At 44.2% G+C, this 19,804-nt stretch overlaps 1 protein-coding gene across 1 annotated transcript in view; it reads right to left on the reverse strand.

Annotated features, from left to right (window-relative positions):
• The window catches only part of TMF1 (TATA element modulatory factor 1), a 271,023-nt gene extending 254,819 nt beyond the window's left edge, over positions 1–16,204 (reverse strand). The window contains exon 1 of the mRNA XM_085624782.1: positions 15,528–16,204. Within this exon, the coding sequence (XP_085480908.1) occupies positions 15,528–15,669 (142 nt within the window). The 5' untranslated portion in view covers positions 15,670–16,204. The remainder of the gene's footprint in view (positions 1–15,527) is intronic.
• Between the last annotated feature and the right edge of the window lie 3,600 nt (positions 16,205–19,804).

Raw genomic sequence — 19,804 nt, forward strand, 5'->3', positions numbered from 1 at the left:
ACCTACCTATCCTCCAACTACCCAACTTACCTCTCGAAGTGTTGGCTGCACCTGAAGAATCTTCGTCCCCGAGCTTGCAGTCTTTTTCTAAACCGGAGCTTTCCCATTGAAATCAATTGAGCGCCCGAAGGCTCAAAAGCACCCTGCATTCAGCTGCCTGAGTGGCCCTGGCAGTGTAACCTCTACACCTATCTACTTCCCTATTTGCCCTGTGCAAGTGACCAGGAGCCCAGCTCCCACAGCCGCGTGGCCTGCTAGTCAGCAGCCACCAACCAAGGCCCCCCTGCCTCCTATAGGATAACATTGGGCCTAACTCTCTCTGCACCCGGCTGCCACTGTGCCGCTGAGGGTGTAACAACTGTACCTACCTGACCCTGGAAGACCCCTGAGTCTATGCCCAGAACCTTAACTCTGCCAGTCGAGTACTTACCTTAAAGCTGATAACTCAATTTTCTCCATAGGGTAACATTGACTGATTTTTCCTGAAATTTCTTCTAAGTGTGGACTTTTCAAAACTTAAAATATTCACCAAAAATCAGCAGAGTAACGAAAACACTCACCTGCTATTAGGTGAGCTCCCAGTGCTGGATCTTGGTACCCAGCACTGACTTCACAACCGTACTTACCAGTAACCCAATTTTCTTCCATAGGAAACCACTGACTGCTTTTCTGTGAAAATGTCTTCTAAGTGTAGATTTCTGCAAACATTAAATATTCTTTAAAAATCGTATAAATTGTGAAAACGTAATTACTTACCTGTTTTGGATAAAGGTCCCAGTACTGAGTCTAGGCACCCAGTACTGGATTACAAAAGTAACAAGAACATACTATATCTGCAACTTGAAATTTCTTCAATAGGGAATCATTGACTGTTTTCTATGAAATATTTTCTGCGTCAACTTATAAAATAGCAAAATATTGTCTAAAAATCATAACAGTAACTAAGTCGACTTTTATCACTTGTTTCTAAGTACTGTCCCAGGACTGAATCTAGGATCCAGTCCTGGAATCACAAAAGTAATCCTAAAAGTAATCTATTGCAAATAACTTGAAACTTCCATTGAACTCAATGCATTATTGTGTTTAAAATCGTGCTGCCTATTGCAACCACTTGTAACTTTCTACAAAAGCCAATTGCATATTGCAAAAGTATTTATATAAAGCATCTCAATCTGCGAAAGTATATTTTAATACCTATTGTTGGTTCTAAAATAAAACAAGCACATATTTTTTATATATAGACCATTGGCCTAGAGTTCAGTTATTGAGTGTGTGAGACCATTTGCTGACTGAGTGTGTGCAACAAATACTTTACACTGTCCTCTGGTACTGCCTTCCTGCTCGACCAAGCTACCACTTTAGAGAGTAAGGTAATATCTAACTTTAGCCTCTGCCAAACCTCTGGGGACTGTGGACTCTGTACACCCTGTACCTATTTGGAAACATTATATACAGAGCCACTTTCTCACAATATTGTACAGTAATATATATTTTTTTAATGTTGATAAAGTGGTAAAAAAAAAAAAGCTTTTTCCATTTACAAGGTAACCTTTTATGCAATTTGTAGATGTACAGTATTTAAAAGACCTTTACTATTTTGATGGTATACGAAATCTTGTTTTCTTTTATATTGTAATTTCGCGACTGTGGCAGCACACTTAAAAGTTTCCGTCCGTAGGACATAAGAAGCTGGATGTTCCTTTGGTGTGACCTGTGGCTTAACGTGGGAGCTTTAAGCTAGTAAACAACTGATAACTGTTATCAACAGAGCGAACTCTGTCGACATGACAAAGGAAGAAGTGCTCCTTTCTTCAGTTCTTCCCTGCGCCAAGAAGTCTGGCATGGTGTGAAATCTTCCAATTGTTTCGAACTGTTCTTTAATTGGAGGCTTTTGCAGCATAATAAAAACACATGGAACCTGGCTTTTAAGATTGTTATCTGTTTGAGAATCTGCATATGCCCATTTTAACAACAATCACAGAATGACTGATGTTTGGTGAACCACAGGATAAGAAGTATTCGACAAACACTGCAATGTTGCTTTGAAGCTTAGATTCCGTTTGTTGTGATTGCAACAGTTGTAGTTGCTGTTCTGTTTTATAGGAGCAGTGAAAGGGAATTCCATTATGGTATCAAGAATACGGAAAGTTTATAATAAGAAAAGAGCAAACTTTTTTTAAGTGTGCTGGGAGAGGAATACTAACATATATGAAGTTGAGGGTAAAAAGGCAAAAAAAATACTAATTTTGAAAAAAGTATTTAACAAACCTGAAGTCCTATTGGTAATTAGTAATCCATGTTAAATTATAATGCATTCTAGGATATATACTTTGTCCTCCTTGTTTAAAAAAGTAGACCCCCATAAAATGTTGCCGTAATCAAAGGGAATATAGTTTAAAAAATATAAATAAGCAAATACCAGAGCAAGGCAAACTGGAGTGTGCTGAGGTAGAGAACAGCGAGTCTGTGGGGCAGTAGAATGAAGGTACCCTTTTGGTCTGCTCGGGCTGTGCAGATTACGAACATATATGTACCTGTTTACTGTTAAATATTTTGTGTAAATAGAAAGTGCCTGATAATGGATACATATAATGTAAGTGCGATGTTAAGAGGTAGAGGCTTGCAAAAAGAGGATATTGAATGGTTAAAACATGACTTTACAAATTAACGGTTATATTTTTTTTATTACAAAGATTAATGAAAAGAGCAAGGTGAAGGATAAGGAAAGAGAGTGAGGAGGAGAGGAAAGTGATGCATAAGGAAGGTGAGTGATGAGAAGAGCAGGTAGAGATATAAGATTTGAAAATGAGGAAAAGAGTAATATGAGGAATAAAAAATTAAAGTGAGGGAAAGAGGAGCATGATATAGAAGGAAGGAGAGTGAGAAGGAGAAGAGTAGTGTGAGGTATAAGGGTGTAGAGGGATGAGAAGAGTAGTGTGAGGATTAAGGAAGGAGAGTGAGGAGGAGAAGAGTAGTATGATCGATCTATAAGAAAGGAGAGTAAGGAGGAAAAGAGCAGGGTGAGGTATAAGGAAGGAGAGTGAGGAGAAGAGTAGTGTGAGGTACAAGGATGTAGAGTGATGAGAAGAGTAGTGTGAAGAATAAAGAAGGAGAGTGGGGAGGAGAAGAGTAGTGTGAGGTATAAAGAAGGAGAGCGATGAGTAGAAGAGTTGTATGAGGTATAAGGAAGGAGAGTGAGAAGAATAGTGTGAGGTATAAGGATGTAGAGTAATGAGAAAAGTAGTGTGAGGTATAAGGAAGTAGAGTGAGGAGAAGAAGAGTAGGGTGAGGTATAAGGATGTCGAGTGAAGAGAAGAGCAGTGTGAGGTATAAGGAATGAGAGTGAGGAGGAGAAGAGCAGTGTGAGGTATAAGGAAGGAGAATAGTAGTGTGAGGTATAAGGAAGGAGAATAGTAGTGTGAGGTATTAGGATGTAGAGTGATGAGAAGAGTAGTGTGAAGTATAAGGAAAGGGTGTGAGGAGGAGAAGAGTAGTGTGAGATATAAGGAACGAGACTGAGGAGGAGAAGAGTGGTATAGGTTATAAAGAAGGAGAGTGATGAGTTGAAGAGCAGTGTGAGGTTTAAGGAAGGAGAGCGAGGAGAAGAGTAGTGTGAGGTATAAGGAAGGAGAGTGAGGAGAAGAGTAGTGTGAGGTATAAAGATGTAAAGTGATGAGAAGAGTAGTGTGAGAAATAAGGAATGAGATAGGATTAGACGTGCAGTGTGAGGTATAAGGAAGGAGAGTGGGGAGAAGAGAAGTGTGAGGAATAAGGAAGGAGAGTGAGGAGAAGAGTAGTGTGAGGTATAAAGATGTAGAGTGATGAGAAGAATAGTGTGAGGTATAAGGAAGGAGAGTGAGGAGGAGAAGAGTAGTGTGAGGTAAAAGGATGTAGAGTGAACAGAAAAGAAGTGTGAGGTGTAAGGAAAGAGTGAGGAGAAGAGTAGGGTGAGATATGAGGAAGGAGAGTGAGGAGTTGAAGATCACTATGAGGTATAAGTAATGTAGAGTGATGAGAAGAGCAGCATGAGGTTTAAAGGAGAAGAGTGAGAAGGAGAAGTGTATTGTGATGTATAAAGGAAGTGAGTGAGGAGAGTTGTAGTGTGAGGTATAAGGTAGGAAAGTGGGGGAAAGAGGAGAATGAGGAATAAGGTAGGAGAGTGAGGGGAAGAAAATCAAGAGGCAGAAGGAAGGTGACTGATGAGAAGAATGGCATACTATGAGGGCCCCGGCACTTAATGGTTTACAAATTAGGCACTGTTGTTGTGCACGTTGAGTAGGAGCTTGAGAGGGAAACAGAATGTGCTTGTGGTTGTAGCGCATGGACCTTTATTTGAGTACTGAGAGAATAGTTAAGAAGGGTGTTCCAACCTTGGTTTCTCCTCATCGGTACCACTAAGGCTGAGAAGTACCCGTCTTTTCCAGCGTGGAATAGGTATAGGGTGCGCCAAGACACCGTCTAATCGCCACCTCACACCTTTGACCTCTAGAAAAATCAGACCCAAGCGTCTCGCCAAATTCACTGCTCTTTAGCGTCAAGTGAATTAAACGCTCTCGCTGATACATTAGAGCTCCGGGAAGGTTGCATGCAGACTGTGCCTGTGAGACTGTTTCACAATAGGTCCGTTTGAGGCAGTAGTTGTGGACTAGGGGAATAGAAAAACCTCAAAGTATTCTTAAAATCGGACAGGTAATGCATCTGGGGATGTCATTGATTAACAAGTTAATAAAAGCAATGAATCGGAGTCGTTATACCGCTTAAATGGGTCTAAATTACAACCCAGCCCAAAAAGGTGGATCAGTGTGTTAAGCGCTTGTTGCTGAGATTCTAGAACGCGCGTCACGTATTTGAGTACTAGCTAGAACCAACCTTCTCAGAGTGATCGATTGAGTACCGTTAATGTGCTTAACCAGCACACCTGCTTACATAGTCATACATGGCAGTACTGTGGTTCAAAGTGCCTAGTAAACAACCTGTAATATCCAAACTTCTTTATAATATCCTCCTGCTACCCAACTTGCAGTTTTTAAGTCCTAGGCAAAGGCAAGGCACGCCTGTAAATAATGTGTTCTTTCAGCAAGGCAAGCAGGGCCGAGAACAAAGCAGCTTTAAAATGGATTTCAGATGTATGTAACGGATATAACCACTCTAGGTCATATGCACTCTTGAGTATTGTGTGTGCATCTCTAACAGAGCTAACGCAGGAAAGGTGGTTTTACACAGGATTCACGAACAGTGCAAACACACTTTAGTATAATTCTACTTAAGGAAGGCATGCTTATGTAGCACTTTGATTATAGTACACAATGCTCTTCTTCTACACAGCCAGTACGAACATAGCCCGTGTTTGCAGGTGCAATCTAAGTTTTTGTTGTTGTTTTTTTTCAAACCTTTTTATTTGTTGTCTTGTGCCAAATGCCTTCTTGATGCATGCTAAATAAACTGATATCGAACATCTGTTTGTTTGCAGGTACACGCTTTGGATGTCAGTGGTAATTATTTCATCGTCAGCCTGAGGCCCTGGTTTATTGATGTTGGTTCTGGTGACCACTAGGTGGCAGACTCGCACTAGATGAGCCGCGACGCCACCGTTTAGTTTCGGATTGGGATTCCGTAATCTAGGTGTATTCCGATTAATGTTTGCTTCTTGTAGAGCGCTATTTGTAGATTTTCATTAAAAACAAAACGCAACAGACACTCCATACGATGGATTGCGCAAGTGCACAAAGGCAGTGGGTAAACACATCTTTATGTTTCCAACGGCAGGTGCCAATGGTAGCAATGTCCCTGTCACTTGGTGAACCTGCCAGGCAGCGGTAGAAGTGTAATAAGAAAAGTGTGGGAATCCTGAGTGCAACAGGGAGGGGACACAGGAGGCCGTCAAAGTGAAAGTGATCGCGGCTGTAAGGGTGCCCGCGATCACTTAATGAGCCATGACGAGAGAGGAAAGCCAGATGGCGCCTCTGTTCATCATTGTGAACGAAACCGCACGCTCTATGCCATCCCAAAAGGTGTGGTTGGACTTTTGAAAGCCCACTCACTAAATGTCTCGCCAGAGCAGGGCATGCGCTGGCTCAGGCGAGACCTAAAAACGTATAGCTTTTATTGTCGTATGTCATGCATATCTGTGTTGTTGAGCCTCAGACTCAGTCAGTAGTCCTAATCCTTCATGGAACAGTGATTCGGGTCTGTTTCCCATTTCTGACAGCAAGGTCAAATACAACTCGCACTGTGTCTGAAAAGTTTCAGTGCTCCGTCCATCATCTTAATGTTTTTCTGCTACCAGCTTACATGCAAATATATACAGAGTTCTAAAAGCAAGACTGGTAGTTGTTTACTTGAAAAAATGTACACACATAAAGAAAACTTGAAAAGAATTTGCTAAACTATTGTGCAACTTTAGATATAATTTCTCGGGACAATATTTACTAAATGTGTGTGATGCATGCAAATATTTCAAAACAAAAAGAATGGTAATAATGAATAAGTGTAAAACTATTATAGGCAACTTGAAAATAAATTAGGGGCTCAATTCCTGAAGAAAGTCACAAAAGTACACCCCTAGGTAAGTGTCTTTGCACTGGTGTAAATTTACAGCTTTCAGTAATTCACAACAGTTTACAGAAGTAGGATTAGAAAGGATACTCCAAGCAAACATCTGCGAATTCCATTTTTGCATGAGCAATTACGCACAATTAAATCTGCTTATGTGAAACTCTGCTGAGCAATTGGAAATACATTTTTTGTATACATCCTATTACCCACCCAGGAAAAGTTTTACTCCTGCACTTATCAGGAATAATTTTCCAACCTTTCCCAGTGTGGGGAGATTTTTCAAAGGAGTTGGCGAATTCTCTAAAACATGTACGTTTGTGGATATGAACAGACTCACAGGGCATTCCAACCCTGGAACAACTGCTTCCCACCTACTTTGAGCTCCTGTATGCATATTTGTGAAAAGGTGTTAAACAAAAACAAAAGAACATTGTTAGAAATCAAACTCTGGTAATTAATATGAGCCCTGGCATAATCAGAGCGACAATCATCAATGCTGTCATAATCTGCCATCGCACTGCATGGCCCCCAAAGGGCCAACTAATGTTTTACAGGACAAGAATATTTCTGAAGAATCGCATTCCCTTACATAAGTAGGCAGTTTAATGTTCCTAACATTGTCATTGCAGCTCTACCACATTCTCTGGTGTAGAAAAACATTGTATTAGAACATTTAGAGAGCCTCCTCTCATACAAAGGCGCATGTGAACGATATGATTATGTATTACGAATTTGAGGTTAAACACAAAGATTACTTTCCATGCCATTCTTAATTTTTTTTGTCAAAGGACTTTTCTATCCAATCTATTCACATAGACCATGTCTGCATACAAAGGTGCCAATGGTACATCATTGTTAGTTATTTTGCCTAGAATAAAATCTATGAATGCAGGTCTAGGGTCGACAACAATAGTTACTTTAGTTAATTGGTGGTTAGTTAATTTGTCTTGTTTTGATCTTTCCATTTCAGCGTCCTTTTGTTTGGCTTGACAAGCAGTGCACATTTAAAAATGTGTTAATTAGCACAAGAGAGTTCTAGCACCTCCATATGCGATTATGCCCCCTACAACGTTCTTTCAATCATTCGAATGAAGTGACCAGGAAGGACATTTGGTGATTTAAGGCGTATTCCGAATTTTCCTTTAAACGATTTCAGCAGAACTATGCTGAAAGTGCTGATCCGTTTTCCTCCTTCCATCATCTGATATATGCTGTGCATTAAGATGTAGGGAATGGCTTTTGGCAGCGAGCAGGGTTGCCATTAACGTGAATGAATCCAATCCATTATTCTGGATAATGAACGCCTGAGTGATTCATTGAGCTCTCTTTACAGATATACTTATTTTAGATTGAGCCAGCACCGATGATTTGAATGCACATGATGACCGATGCGCATAGCCCACCATGACAGTAGAAGAATCAATGTTTAAATAAGCAAGGGAAAGGTAGACTGAAAATGCAGCACTGTGATCTGGTCTGCAGTGGATCCTTCCAGTGACACTCACCCCAGCTCTTCCATCCATTCTGCTCTAATTTCTTCTTCACAAACTCGCAGCTGCCCAGTTTCCTACTCCCTCTCATATTCCTTCTCCCCTGTCCCATCCTTCTCTACCCACACCTTTCTCCCAGGTCACTCGTGCACACTTCTCTCTAAATCTTCTTTCGCTCTGTCTCTCGCACACATATCCTCCTCCGGTATTATGCTCTCTCCTGCCACGCATTATCCATTATTCCCTTTTTTTAAATTCCTTTTTCCATTGGTGTCACTTATTTTTCACATCACCTCCCACGTAACCTATTTCCCATTACTAGTTCTACAGCGCCGCAAGGTCATACAAACAGCAATAGCACTATGCAAATATGATCACTCCACTGCAAATAAAACAAGCATTGGCATAGCCAATAGATCTCGCCTTTGGGACCTTATAAGTGTTTAGCCATTCAACAGTTGATGTTGTTGCACCAAGGATATTGTGCTGCATAACTAAATACTTATAAGGTCCCAAAAGCGAGACCTACTGGCTATGCCAATGCTTGTTCATCAAGGTTGCCAAGACAGAGATATGGTGCTGCAACAGAGATGAGCGAAAAGAGCCTGAAAAATGACCTCCTTAATTTAGCCTCCATCCTATTTAGGTCAGTAAGAAGATTACAAACCTATATAAAAGCAGCATTTAATAGTGCCACCACTGTTTTACTATAACATAAGTGGAGCACAAGGTTTCAAAGACACCTTCCATGAGAGATGCTAAAGTGCTTTAGGGTTACAATATCTGCAAGGCGCTACATTGTTTTCTGCCCAGAAGCAACAAAACGTTACCCCTAAATAGGGAAACTCAGCAACAGTGTCAAAGTTACTACTTCCAAACTGCCAAGTATGTTTACAAGGGGCACTACTAAGTAATAGATCAGCACTTTGGTCTTACTACAATGACCATGCTCAACAATATAGCTGCAGAGAATGTGCACCATACACTGGAACAATAGGGGTGTAATTCATAAGAATGGCATCATCTACGTATGAGAACTGCACGAGTAGACATGCCCAATCTTGGAGAAATCAAAGTGCAAACCGGAGACAAAAGACAAATCAACTACACATAAATGGAACCGCAGTAGGGCCAGAAGTTAGAGTTGCTTGACTGACCCCTGCTATCAATTCAACAGTTAGCCATATTTTCCGAATGTTACCAAAATCTAGATGTATGTATAGATGACATTGAATAGGGATTGCACTGATTCCAACAACTCTCAGCTTTCTACACAAAAGAAAACTGTCTACTATTTTGAAGACAGTGGAAAAATCCACAAAGTTACTTTATAGAAGTGCCATTTTGCTTTACGAAAAGACAAATGCTTAAACCTTTGGTTTTCATTCCCAAACCCTTATACTTAATCACGTTTTTCAAATAGTCAGTTTCGCTAACTCACTCCAACAACCTAACATGCCTGTTTCAGATCTTATAAAATTCTCTCTGGTACATAGAATAATTCCCTAGAAATGTGCACTGAGAATCACTAAATCGACAAATATCGCCATCAGTGGTACTCAAAATGAAGTCCTAAAATGGAGACTATGCAGTAACCACTGGAGGTACATGCCCCTCCCAACCACTGGAGCTTTATCCCCCTCTGAGGAACTGCCCTGCAAGACAACAACTAGAATATGCAGCTGACAAAAGATCTCTGAACTATCCTTTAATTGACACTTCAATGAGTAGTAAATAATGAGTAGAAATCCAAGTATAACTGAGCATTGAGATTGATGTTTCATGTAACCTAGAGTTCTCCTATGATATGTCTAGCAAACCACATCCTGCAAAGCACAATATTACAAAAATCAAGACATGTGAATACCTCTAACCCATGTCGATACAGAAAAGGACAGCAAAAGACAGAATTAAATGACAATCCAAAAATGGTATTATATAATTAAGGTATATCTCAAATAATATACACGGGAGCCAAATCAATATGATGATATTTCATAAAAACTATTACATTCTCTTAGCATTCCAAAATAAAAGAGATGCTAAATAGTTTTTTCATTCTGATCAGCATCCCTTCTACCTAAATAATCCTCTTTATTCAGAATCATTAACACCCACACAAAAAAAGTCGCTCCATGATCTCAAAGGGCCAGCATCTCCAAGCTATCTAGACATTGTAATGCAAGGGCTTGGCCATAAGATCCAATTAAACCAGCTCTCCTTAATTCTGTAGCCTACACAGCCACTGGTTCCACTGGAGGGGCCACTTCATTGTCACCTCACAAAATCACACATAACTAGGGAACTAAATGAAATAAACATGCACCTAAGCCCTGTGCGAGTGTGGCACATTTTGCAGGTTCGAGGCCATAGCAGCTATATACTATTTACTAATTTTTCGAGTGAATAAGCAGTCTGAGGGTCATACAAGGTCTGATAAGAAAAACACTGAAGACCCAAGAAACAAAAGAGGCAGCTGGATCGATCAGATGACAAACTGATTACCAAACTGCCATTTTTATTTGGGGGGGGGGGGGGGGAACCAGCGTTCTAAACTGTAAATGAGAAGTTAAAGCTTTAGTAGAGGCAGGTGGAATATTACAGGCCTTAGCTGTTCAAACTGAAAAAGTCCTGCCTCCAATTCTTGTCTTACTCTCTAAAGACAGTGTATGATGTGGGAGGGAAACTATCACTGATTATGCCTTTGTTCTATCAAAACATCTATACTGGGGATTAAACGCATATGGACTGCATGAAAAGTTTCAACCAAGGTTCAAATATTTTAAGCACCAAAGGATCCTGGCCCCAAAAACAATGTATCAGTGTATAGAGTGTGAGGAAAGTTTCATTCATGAGCTATCTTTCTAAAATCAACAAAGAATCCACACAGGTAAGAACCCATACCAGTGTACAGCCTGGGGGAAAAGCTTCACTCAAAACTCATATCTGGTGTAGCATCAAGGAATCCATACTGGGGAGAAACCATACCAGTGCACCTGCCTCTGTTGGAGGTGCCTGGGATGGAAAGGGTAAATGTCAGGGAGCCAAGTATATTACATACAAACTAGCACAAAAAAAAATCAATAGACGACCAGTTCATTCTACCCCAATAGCACTTTAAAGTGCAATGTGCGTTTAAGTATAAGTAAACAGTATACTTTACCCCAATCAGGATTCTAAGGTGCAACGTGCATAGTAGCTTTTCCCAACCTTCCTATTAGGGGGTCCTCTAATTTACTTGACGTCGCATTACTAAGTATAATTACACCCATAAAGACCTAGATCTTATACCCTATGGGGAAGATAATACCAGCTGAGTCTTTATGCTATTACACAAATATTGATCAACGGAAATAGCTGCATCTCGAAATCTGACTATGAATCAGCTTGAGCCTCATTTTCCTATTTTGAATCGTGTATTTTTAAAATAATGGCCGAAGTATCTTTTTCCTTGCCTCAGTGAAGAATACACAATCCCTCAATAAGTGGCTCACTGAGTAAGTATATCATAATATCCCAAGAATGTCCTTGGGTTACATATAGCTGTGAACTTCTTGTATTCATTCTGGAAGCACGTTATACTCCTAGTTGACACCAAATTAATACATGTATATAGTGCCTTTTTTGCACCACAGTAGCCTTGGTGTGCTTGGATGCTTGTACAAGAGTTCCGCCGCCTGTGAGGAGCATAATGTTCACACCCTGACATTTGTGCCCTGGTTGAGGGAGGGACAGTACACAGAGCTGTCCTAGGTGGGGGAGGGGTTGGGGACTGTGTTGGCTTGTAGCCTCAGGATATCCTGTGCTGGTTTGGGTGGTGAAGAGGGTGGCTGTCTGCACCCCACTGCACTTGGCCTGATGACCATGTTGCAAATTCTGATGATGTAAAATCGTATCTAAACGGTCAGCCCTGTTGCCTTGCTTATGAACTTATGGCAAACAAATGTGATCACCTACCCAGAGGTAGAAGCGGTGGAAGTGTATTACCTGTATTCCTATAGGTGGAGATCAGACAGTGAAGTAAGAGTGAGGACTACGTTTTCCTTCAGAAATTCAATGAGGGTCTTGTTAGGAAGGAGCTGATGAGTACTGTTTCTTCCCGAGTACTGCAGGTTGGTAGATGGTAAGTGAGAGTGGGGTCTAAAGTTCTATTGTTCAGGTGAAGAAGTTTCTAGGCGGGGCCTTTCCTTTTGTGACTGGTTACTGATATACGAAGGATGAATGACAGCCAGGGGCAAGATCTCTCACTTCATTGTGCCATTGTTGTGAGTGCTTCAAACTAGAGACAACTAAGTGTTACCCATCATATGAAGCATAACTTTACACAAAATGCCAAATTAGACTCGGTTATCCTTCATCCCATCCTGATCACCAGATGGAAAGAGCGTCACAAGCACAAACATTCAAAGTACAACTTTCCTGTGTTGCTTTTTTCTTCCATCTGAATTATTAGAAAATGTGACTATAATTATGTTAAATCTATTTCCCCGCAGGTGATGGCGGTGTGTGTGCGCTGTGGTGTTCTCATGGTCTACAACAGTATTGTAACATATTCTAATAATTATGTTTTCAATTTTGTGTGCAATCTTGAGAAGCCTCCACAATATTCCTAAAAATTCTGCATGAAAACGGATTGACTTAAAGCTTCTAATTGCCGACTCATTTCTCTTTCGAATGACTCTCTCCTTACTTTCCAGCCTCCGCGTGCTTAAACTCCCCAAGCACAGCCTACTCTTTCACATGCATGTTTGCCTTAATCCCTATTATTGCATCTCTAAAAATGTCCCACACCTCATTTCAAAGATCACAACTTCTCATTTAAAAGTCATACCTATGCAACCTAACAATACCTAATGGCCTGTTGTTCATCTATTAATTACACCAACAAATTCATGTATTCACATATCATCCTCCTCTACCAAAGATCACACCTAACTTCTATTAAGTAAATATACCACCTAGAAACTGCAGTAAACACATGATATGGTTTCCTTAAGAGCGCAAGAGTAATCTCAATAACCAACAAGACGGAAAAAAACCTACTAATCCTAGATTCCGGAGCAGCATGCTGAATGGCATAAAGAGCTATAAAACCTCTTTAGCTGTAGCAAGTCCTACATAAATGCAATTACAATACAATACATATCACACATTTATATTTTAAAACTCGGAGGTTCGGCAGTTGATAATAGTTCATACAGACTGCATAACAATTTCCTTGTACTGCTTGACACTATCCCCCTCACATAAAACAAAACTGCTACATGTCATGCATATTACTCAGCACTGTACCAGTCCACAGCAATAAATCACCCATCCAAATTGAAAAGAGGTCTGTCACATGCCACTGGTCAACAAAGGACTTTAATTTGGTTCAACACTGTGGGCCCCAGCTAGTTACATGCTATAAGCCCCTTTTGACATCTCACAGTGGCAATCAGACATGGGATGATAGCGACAATGCCCATCCCAGCAGATCTCTAAATCCTTGTCTTACTCCAATTTACGCCTTCTCAGGACCATAAACCCAGCTAAGTGGACTACAAAAATAAGAAATACCATAGAGACCTGAAGAGCTTGTTAAAGCCACCAGCTTACTGAAATCCATAAACTGTGCGCTTGTCTCTCACACTTCCTCATACACCAGACTGTTGAGCGCTGTGGCCCAAAACATGATAATGACACCTCAGTGGTCCTCACACGATATAAAAACACTTTCCAAACAGGATCAGAACAAAGAGACAAAACCCTTTCAACCACACACGAACACGGTGTAACGTGCTACCCATGAGGGCAAGTGCTTCAAGTGCCTCATATGGGGTAGTAAGCGCTGTAAAAATGTTGCAAAACAATTCTGAACCTAGGAACTTTTAAAGGATTAGCCTTAGATAATCTAGGAATTCCAGATGGTGCACATCTTGTGAAGTTACATTGCAAAAAAGTGGATCAAAGATTATGTATTGATGTGTGACAAAAGCACAGACATTTAAACCAAACCCGTATTCCCACAGGGAACAAGCGGAGGTTTGATAAAAATTATGAAAAAAGGGCAATTAAATTTACGACTCGGAATGCCTCTAGTAACCACAGTTTGCTGGTTAGTTTTTCAGGGTGGCCTACATACAGAGAAATACCACAGTACACTCACTAGCTCTTAAGGGTTTCAACAGCAGTAAAAATAGCTCACTGTGCCCACACTTGTTTGGAATGTTAGGCAACAGGACTCCTTAAAATCTGAATACTCAGACCCTCATAATGGTGAGAATGCGCCGCATCCCCCTGTGCCGTGCATAAACAAAACATTCCCAAGGGTTCAGTGGATGTATGCAGGCAGGGCCGGCTTTTGGCATGGGCGAACTGGGCCAAGGTCGCCAATCTTTAGAGGGGTTCACGGAGCTCTCTGCTCTGTGCACAGCAAAGTCCCTCTACCATAACTCCTACAACTTAAAGTTGTTCTAATTATTTTTAACCTGGCACAATCACTGGCGCACTCAGGGCAATGGCCAACTCTGGTGGTACGTTCTACATATTCTAAGAAAAGTGCTGTTAGCTATACGGACACCCACAGCTGTAAGGAGAGGCCTTTTGGCAGCTTCAACGCTGGATGCCAGCATCACAGGCATGCAGGTGCGACCGGTGCGACCGGTGCAGGCGATCCTGGCACTGACATGGGAGGTGGTGGTGTGTGTTTAAAAATAACTTATTGCTTAAAACGGCAACCTCCAGAGATCCGTTTATCCAGTAGTTTTCAGGCAACAATAGAATTGTCAAAATAACTCTGGTGAATAATGTTCCTGCTGGAGAATGATCAGAGTTTTGTCTAGTGGGAGGTTTGACTCATCCTACCGTAGCGCAGAAGGGTAATGTGCCTACTGCAAATAATGTGTACCATGCAGATTACAGAACTGAGTGTTAGTGAACTATGTAGCACTATAAAAAAAATTAAATGCATGTCAGAGAGGACGCTACAAGGGGCACTGATGGAGGGTGGTAGTAAAGGAATCCGTGTAAAAGGAGGTCGGGGGGGGGGGGGCAAAAAAGACTGCTGCACCAGGCACCAAGAGCGCTAATGCCGGCCCTAGATGCAGAACTTCCAATTTAAGTTGGGTTACACAGACCTATGCAAAAGGTGGTTACAACATATCTCAGTGCCATTAAAAAGAAAAAACAAAGAACATGCATACAAGCCAGCATCAACATTTTAATAATTTGGCCATCTTTGTCACGGTGAAGATGTACATTATATTACTCATGTATTTCTTAATTGACAAACTTGTCGATAATGATCACATAAGTACAACCTCTGTATCATGGAAGGCAGCAGCTGTCAAGATCCAGAAAACTACCCTTTGACCAGTTGGCAATGTCTTCTCAAGCTCACACTGGCTCAGCTCAGCCGCAAAGTATTATAATACTATTCAGTCATAACCACCGAGCCCCCACCACGACGCGCCGCCTAAGCAAGCTAGTGGCTACAAATACCTTGCTCAAAGGTGGGGAGGATTGTGTCCCCCCAAGCATGCTCGTCCTCCTGGATGTCCAAAACTCTGTCGATGGACTTCTGGGCCTGGGAAAGGGCCTGTTTAGCGAAGCTGGACAGGTGAGAGGCGTTGAACCAACTCATGTCCCCGGCGGACAGGTACTTCGCCAGTGCTGGCAGCTGGTGAGGGGCCTTGGGAACAAGGCCTTCCTAGAAATACTGCTCCTTGCCTCCCAACTTCACTGCAGCCTAGGGCTCTACCCTCACTCTACCTTCTTCTATCTCGGACCAACCCTCTTCTTTTCAGACTTTGTGATCCTGGCCCTGCATCTCTACTTGCCTCTCTCAGATCCGACAATATAACACATCCTAGTATTATACTCTGCCAGTATAACTTCCTCTTACCACCTTATTAATCTCAGTGTGCCACAATTCTAGCACAAGGTGCACGGATCCCTCTCTTCCTCCTACTATCGTCCTCTCCAGGCCTTTGCCCACGCGTTCCCAAACCCCTGTAAGCTGTTTCCCCTGCGCCTGGATGTCGCTAGGGCCCCATGAAGGTGGGAACTCCTTGGCACAGGCACCCTAGGTCCCCGGCTCAGGTGGGAACAGCCTATATCTGTCACTGATCGGCTTCCGTAACTTCCTCCTTCCACGTAGCAGTAAACAAACTGCGCTCATGACGTCAGACGTTACGCTAGGCGTTTCCCGTATTTAATAGTAATAGAAAGAAGACAAAGCAGCGCTTCATCCTTTTCAGCTAGGACGAAGAAATTGTCTCGGGGATTGATGGGGGATTTCATTTATATACGTCAATCGCGACATCTCGAAGATAAACTTAACACACATACCATCATTTTCTCCTCTATCGATTCACCTTTCCTCTCCGGTCATGTAACCTTTTTTTATTTTATTTTATTTAACGCATTTGGTGTCAGAGCGCTTCACAATAGAACTAAGTACGTTACACGAGGAGAATTTTACATATTTACACATTACAGATACAAACGAGAAAGAAGAAAAGGTAAAATAAAACAATAGACAATAGTGTTGCGTCGCGGTCACTAGTAAGTACCAGCCGCTGCGCCGCGCAATAACATAGACCACACACAGTTGGGTCTCTCGGCGCGAACTCCTGAACTCGGGGCACGCCCCTCTTTATTTAACTCGACGCGTACGCCACCGTCGTGGCGTACGCATCACGTAGCTTACATGTGCGCTCTAGCGTCCGACGCTAGAGCGCTAACTGCAACATCCCTCTCCAACTTGGATGACGAAACTCCGACTCGAATTCCCCACTCAGTCACTTACTTGGCAGGCAAAGTCTCTGAGGCGGCTACTTGGTGGAGGATTCCCTCTCAGCCCATACCTGGTCGTCGCTCGGGTGTTGGCGTCTGGCGGGCAGTCGCGTTCCGCCCGGTCGGCTGCAGAGCTGGGCCCGCCCGGGTCTGTTGTCGACTCGGGTTGGGTCAGAGGTGATGAAAGTTCTCTTTCGGGAATCCTGGTGTCCTCCTCCTCTTCCTCCGCGGCCTCTGGCCGGTGTTCTGTGGCCGAGGGTATGCGCTTGAACCACGAGATGTTACGTGTGGCTGACTCAGCCCCTCTTCGGGCCGTGATCATTGTCTCGTGGCGGCGTTCCACTGTCCAGCTCCCGGGCTCGTACGGTGGCTTGAATTTCCCCCCGGGTCTCCGGGTCTTTATGAGGACATTGTCTCCCGGCCCTAGGGCGCGCTCCCGGCTTCCCCTGGCCCGGCTTGCTTGCTGGTTCCGCCGATCTCGTCGTTGCAGAGCCTGCTCCGCTGCAAACGGCGGGGGGGCCCACCCGGGGACTGTGGGTAGGCCATCGCGGCGTGTCCCTTTTAGCATGAAGGCCCAGGGGGCTTGTCTGGTGGAGCAGTGGGGTGTGCTGCGATACTCCCCAAGGAACCGTTGGATTTCTCGTTCCAGGTCCAGATGTTCGGCGCTGGCTATTCGCAGAACTTTGTTTAGTGTCCGCATGAAGCGTTCAACCTCGTCGTTGGCTTGGGGCCACTGTGGGGTGATCCGCCTGTGGCGTATGCCGTGATGTGCGAGGAATTTGCGGAATTCATGGCCCTAGAACGGTGGCCCGTTATCGCTCTTCAGTTCTGAGGGGCGCCCGAACATGTGGAATATCTTCTCTAGTGCTGGCCCTACAAACGTGAAGGCGGTGGATGGAAGCGCCTCCACTAGGGGGTATTTGGAGAAGTTGTCCACGACTACCAGCGTTACTCTCCCGTCTGGGAGGGTCCCAAAGTCCACGCTGACTTTGTCCCAGGGGTGTCTCCCGGGCTCTTCAGTCACGATAGGGGCTGGAGGTTCAGGTCTGCTAGTCATCTGACATGCCGGGCAGTTCCTTACGATGTTGTCCACCAATGCGTCCATTCCCGGAAACCACACCTTTTCTCTCATTCTGGCCTTCATCCTCTCCGTTCCTTGATGACCTCTGTGGGCCAGGAGCGCTGCTGGCATGACGATCCTCGCTCCTCTCAGGACTATTCCATCTCTGGTGGCGCTGAGCTCATTCCGTATGCGCCAGATCTGCTGCAGGTCAGCCCTCTCGTCCTCTGTCCACGTGTTGGCAGACTGTAGGAGGTTGGTCCACGACCCCTGTTGGAGGGCTTCCCGAGTTCTGGTCATTACGGTGTCACGCTCCGCAGCTTGCAAGATCTCTTGGAGTGTCAGTACCTGCGGGCAAGTTAAGGCCGCAACGAAGTCTAGATGCGCTTCAGCTGCGTCTTCCTCGTCCTTCCCGGCTTGTGTGGGTTCTCTTGTGTCCGGGTGTCTGGACAGGAAGTCGGCCGGGTTCTTGGCGCCAGGCCGGTAGGTTATGTCCATGTGGTATTGTTGGAGTCCAATGGCCCATCGTTCAATTCGTGGCGGGGGGTGTGGTGCTGTCCCTTTAAAAAGGGGTACCAGGGGCTGGTGGTCCGTCACGACCGTGAACGGATGCCCACAGACGTATAGGTGGAAGTGTCGACAGCCCCACCTTATGGCCAACGCCTCCCGCTCGATCTGGGAATACCTTTGTTCGGTTGCTGTGAGTGCTTTGCTCGCATAAGCCAATGTGGCCCACCGCCCTGGCTCTTGTTCCTGCGCGAGGACTGCCCCGAGTCCCACCGGGCTGGCATCGACTAGTAGCTCCGTTCTTCGTGTGGGGTCGAAGTAAACCAGAGTAGCGTGGTCGAGGAGCGCTGTCTTGATGGCTTGGAACGCGGTGTCTTCCTGGGGCCCCCACTGCCACGGTGCGTCCTTCTTCGTCAGTTGTCTGAGGGGCTCGGCAAGCGTCGCTAGGTTCGGAATGAATCGGCCGCAGTACGTGGCCATTCCCAGAAAGCTGCGTACCTCCGAGGCAGATGTGGGTGCTGGGGCGTCCTTGATGGCTTGGGACTTACGGGGGTCCACCTGAATGCCGTTGTTGGTGAACTTGTACCCGAAGAATTCTATCTGCTGCTGGAAAAGCTGGCACTTGTCCTTGTGGAGTGTGACTCCGTAGTCCCTGAGGCGTCTCAGTGTGGCTCTGACTCTCCGATAGTGCTCATCTATGGTGGTGGAGTGGATCAGTATGTCATCACTCACATTCATAACTCCTGGCAGGCCTTGTAGTATGTCCCTGATCGTGTTCTGGAAGATCTCCGCCGCAGACGATATCCCGAAATTGAGCCGCCTGTATCTTCTCAGCCCAAGGTGTGTACTGAAAGTGGTGATGTACCTACTCTCTTTGGCTAGTGTTAGCTGGTGGTAGCCGGCGTTTAAGTCCAACTTGGAAAACCACCGTGCCCCGTTGAGGTCCGCAATGATGTCGTCCATGGTGGGTGTGATGTGTCTCTCCCTCTTGATGGCTTTGTTGGGGAGCCGCATATCAATGCACACCCGGATCTTGCCTGGTTGGCGAGGCTTCTCCGCGATTACCATTGGGGACACCCATGGGGTGGGGCCAGTGACTGTCTCTATGACCCCTTGTTCTTCCAGCTTCTTGAGTTCTTCTTCCACCAGAGGGCGTAGCTGAAAGGGGATCCGTCTGTACTTCAGTGCCGTGGGTGTGATAGAGCGGTCGATGTGGAGTCTGACCGGCGGGCGCTTGATTTTCCCCAGGCCCGTGAACAGTTCGGGGAACTGGTCCAGCAGGTTGTCCGTTTGATTATCTTGAACCTTCCGGATGAACACTAGGAGTCCTAGGTCCTCGGCGGCGTGTCCACTTAGGAGCGTATCTACCTCTTGGTTGATGATGTGTACATCAATGGTGATCTCGGCGTCCTCT

This window comes from Triturus cristatus, chromosome 9 (genome assembly GCF_964204655.1).
Source record: "Triturus cristatus chromosome 9, aTriCri1.1, whole genome shotgun sequence".
NCBI lineage: Eukaryota > Metazoa > Chordata > Amphibia > Caudata > Salamandridae > Triturus > Triturus cristatus.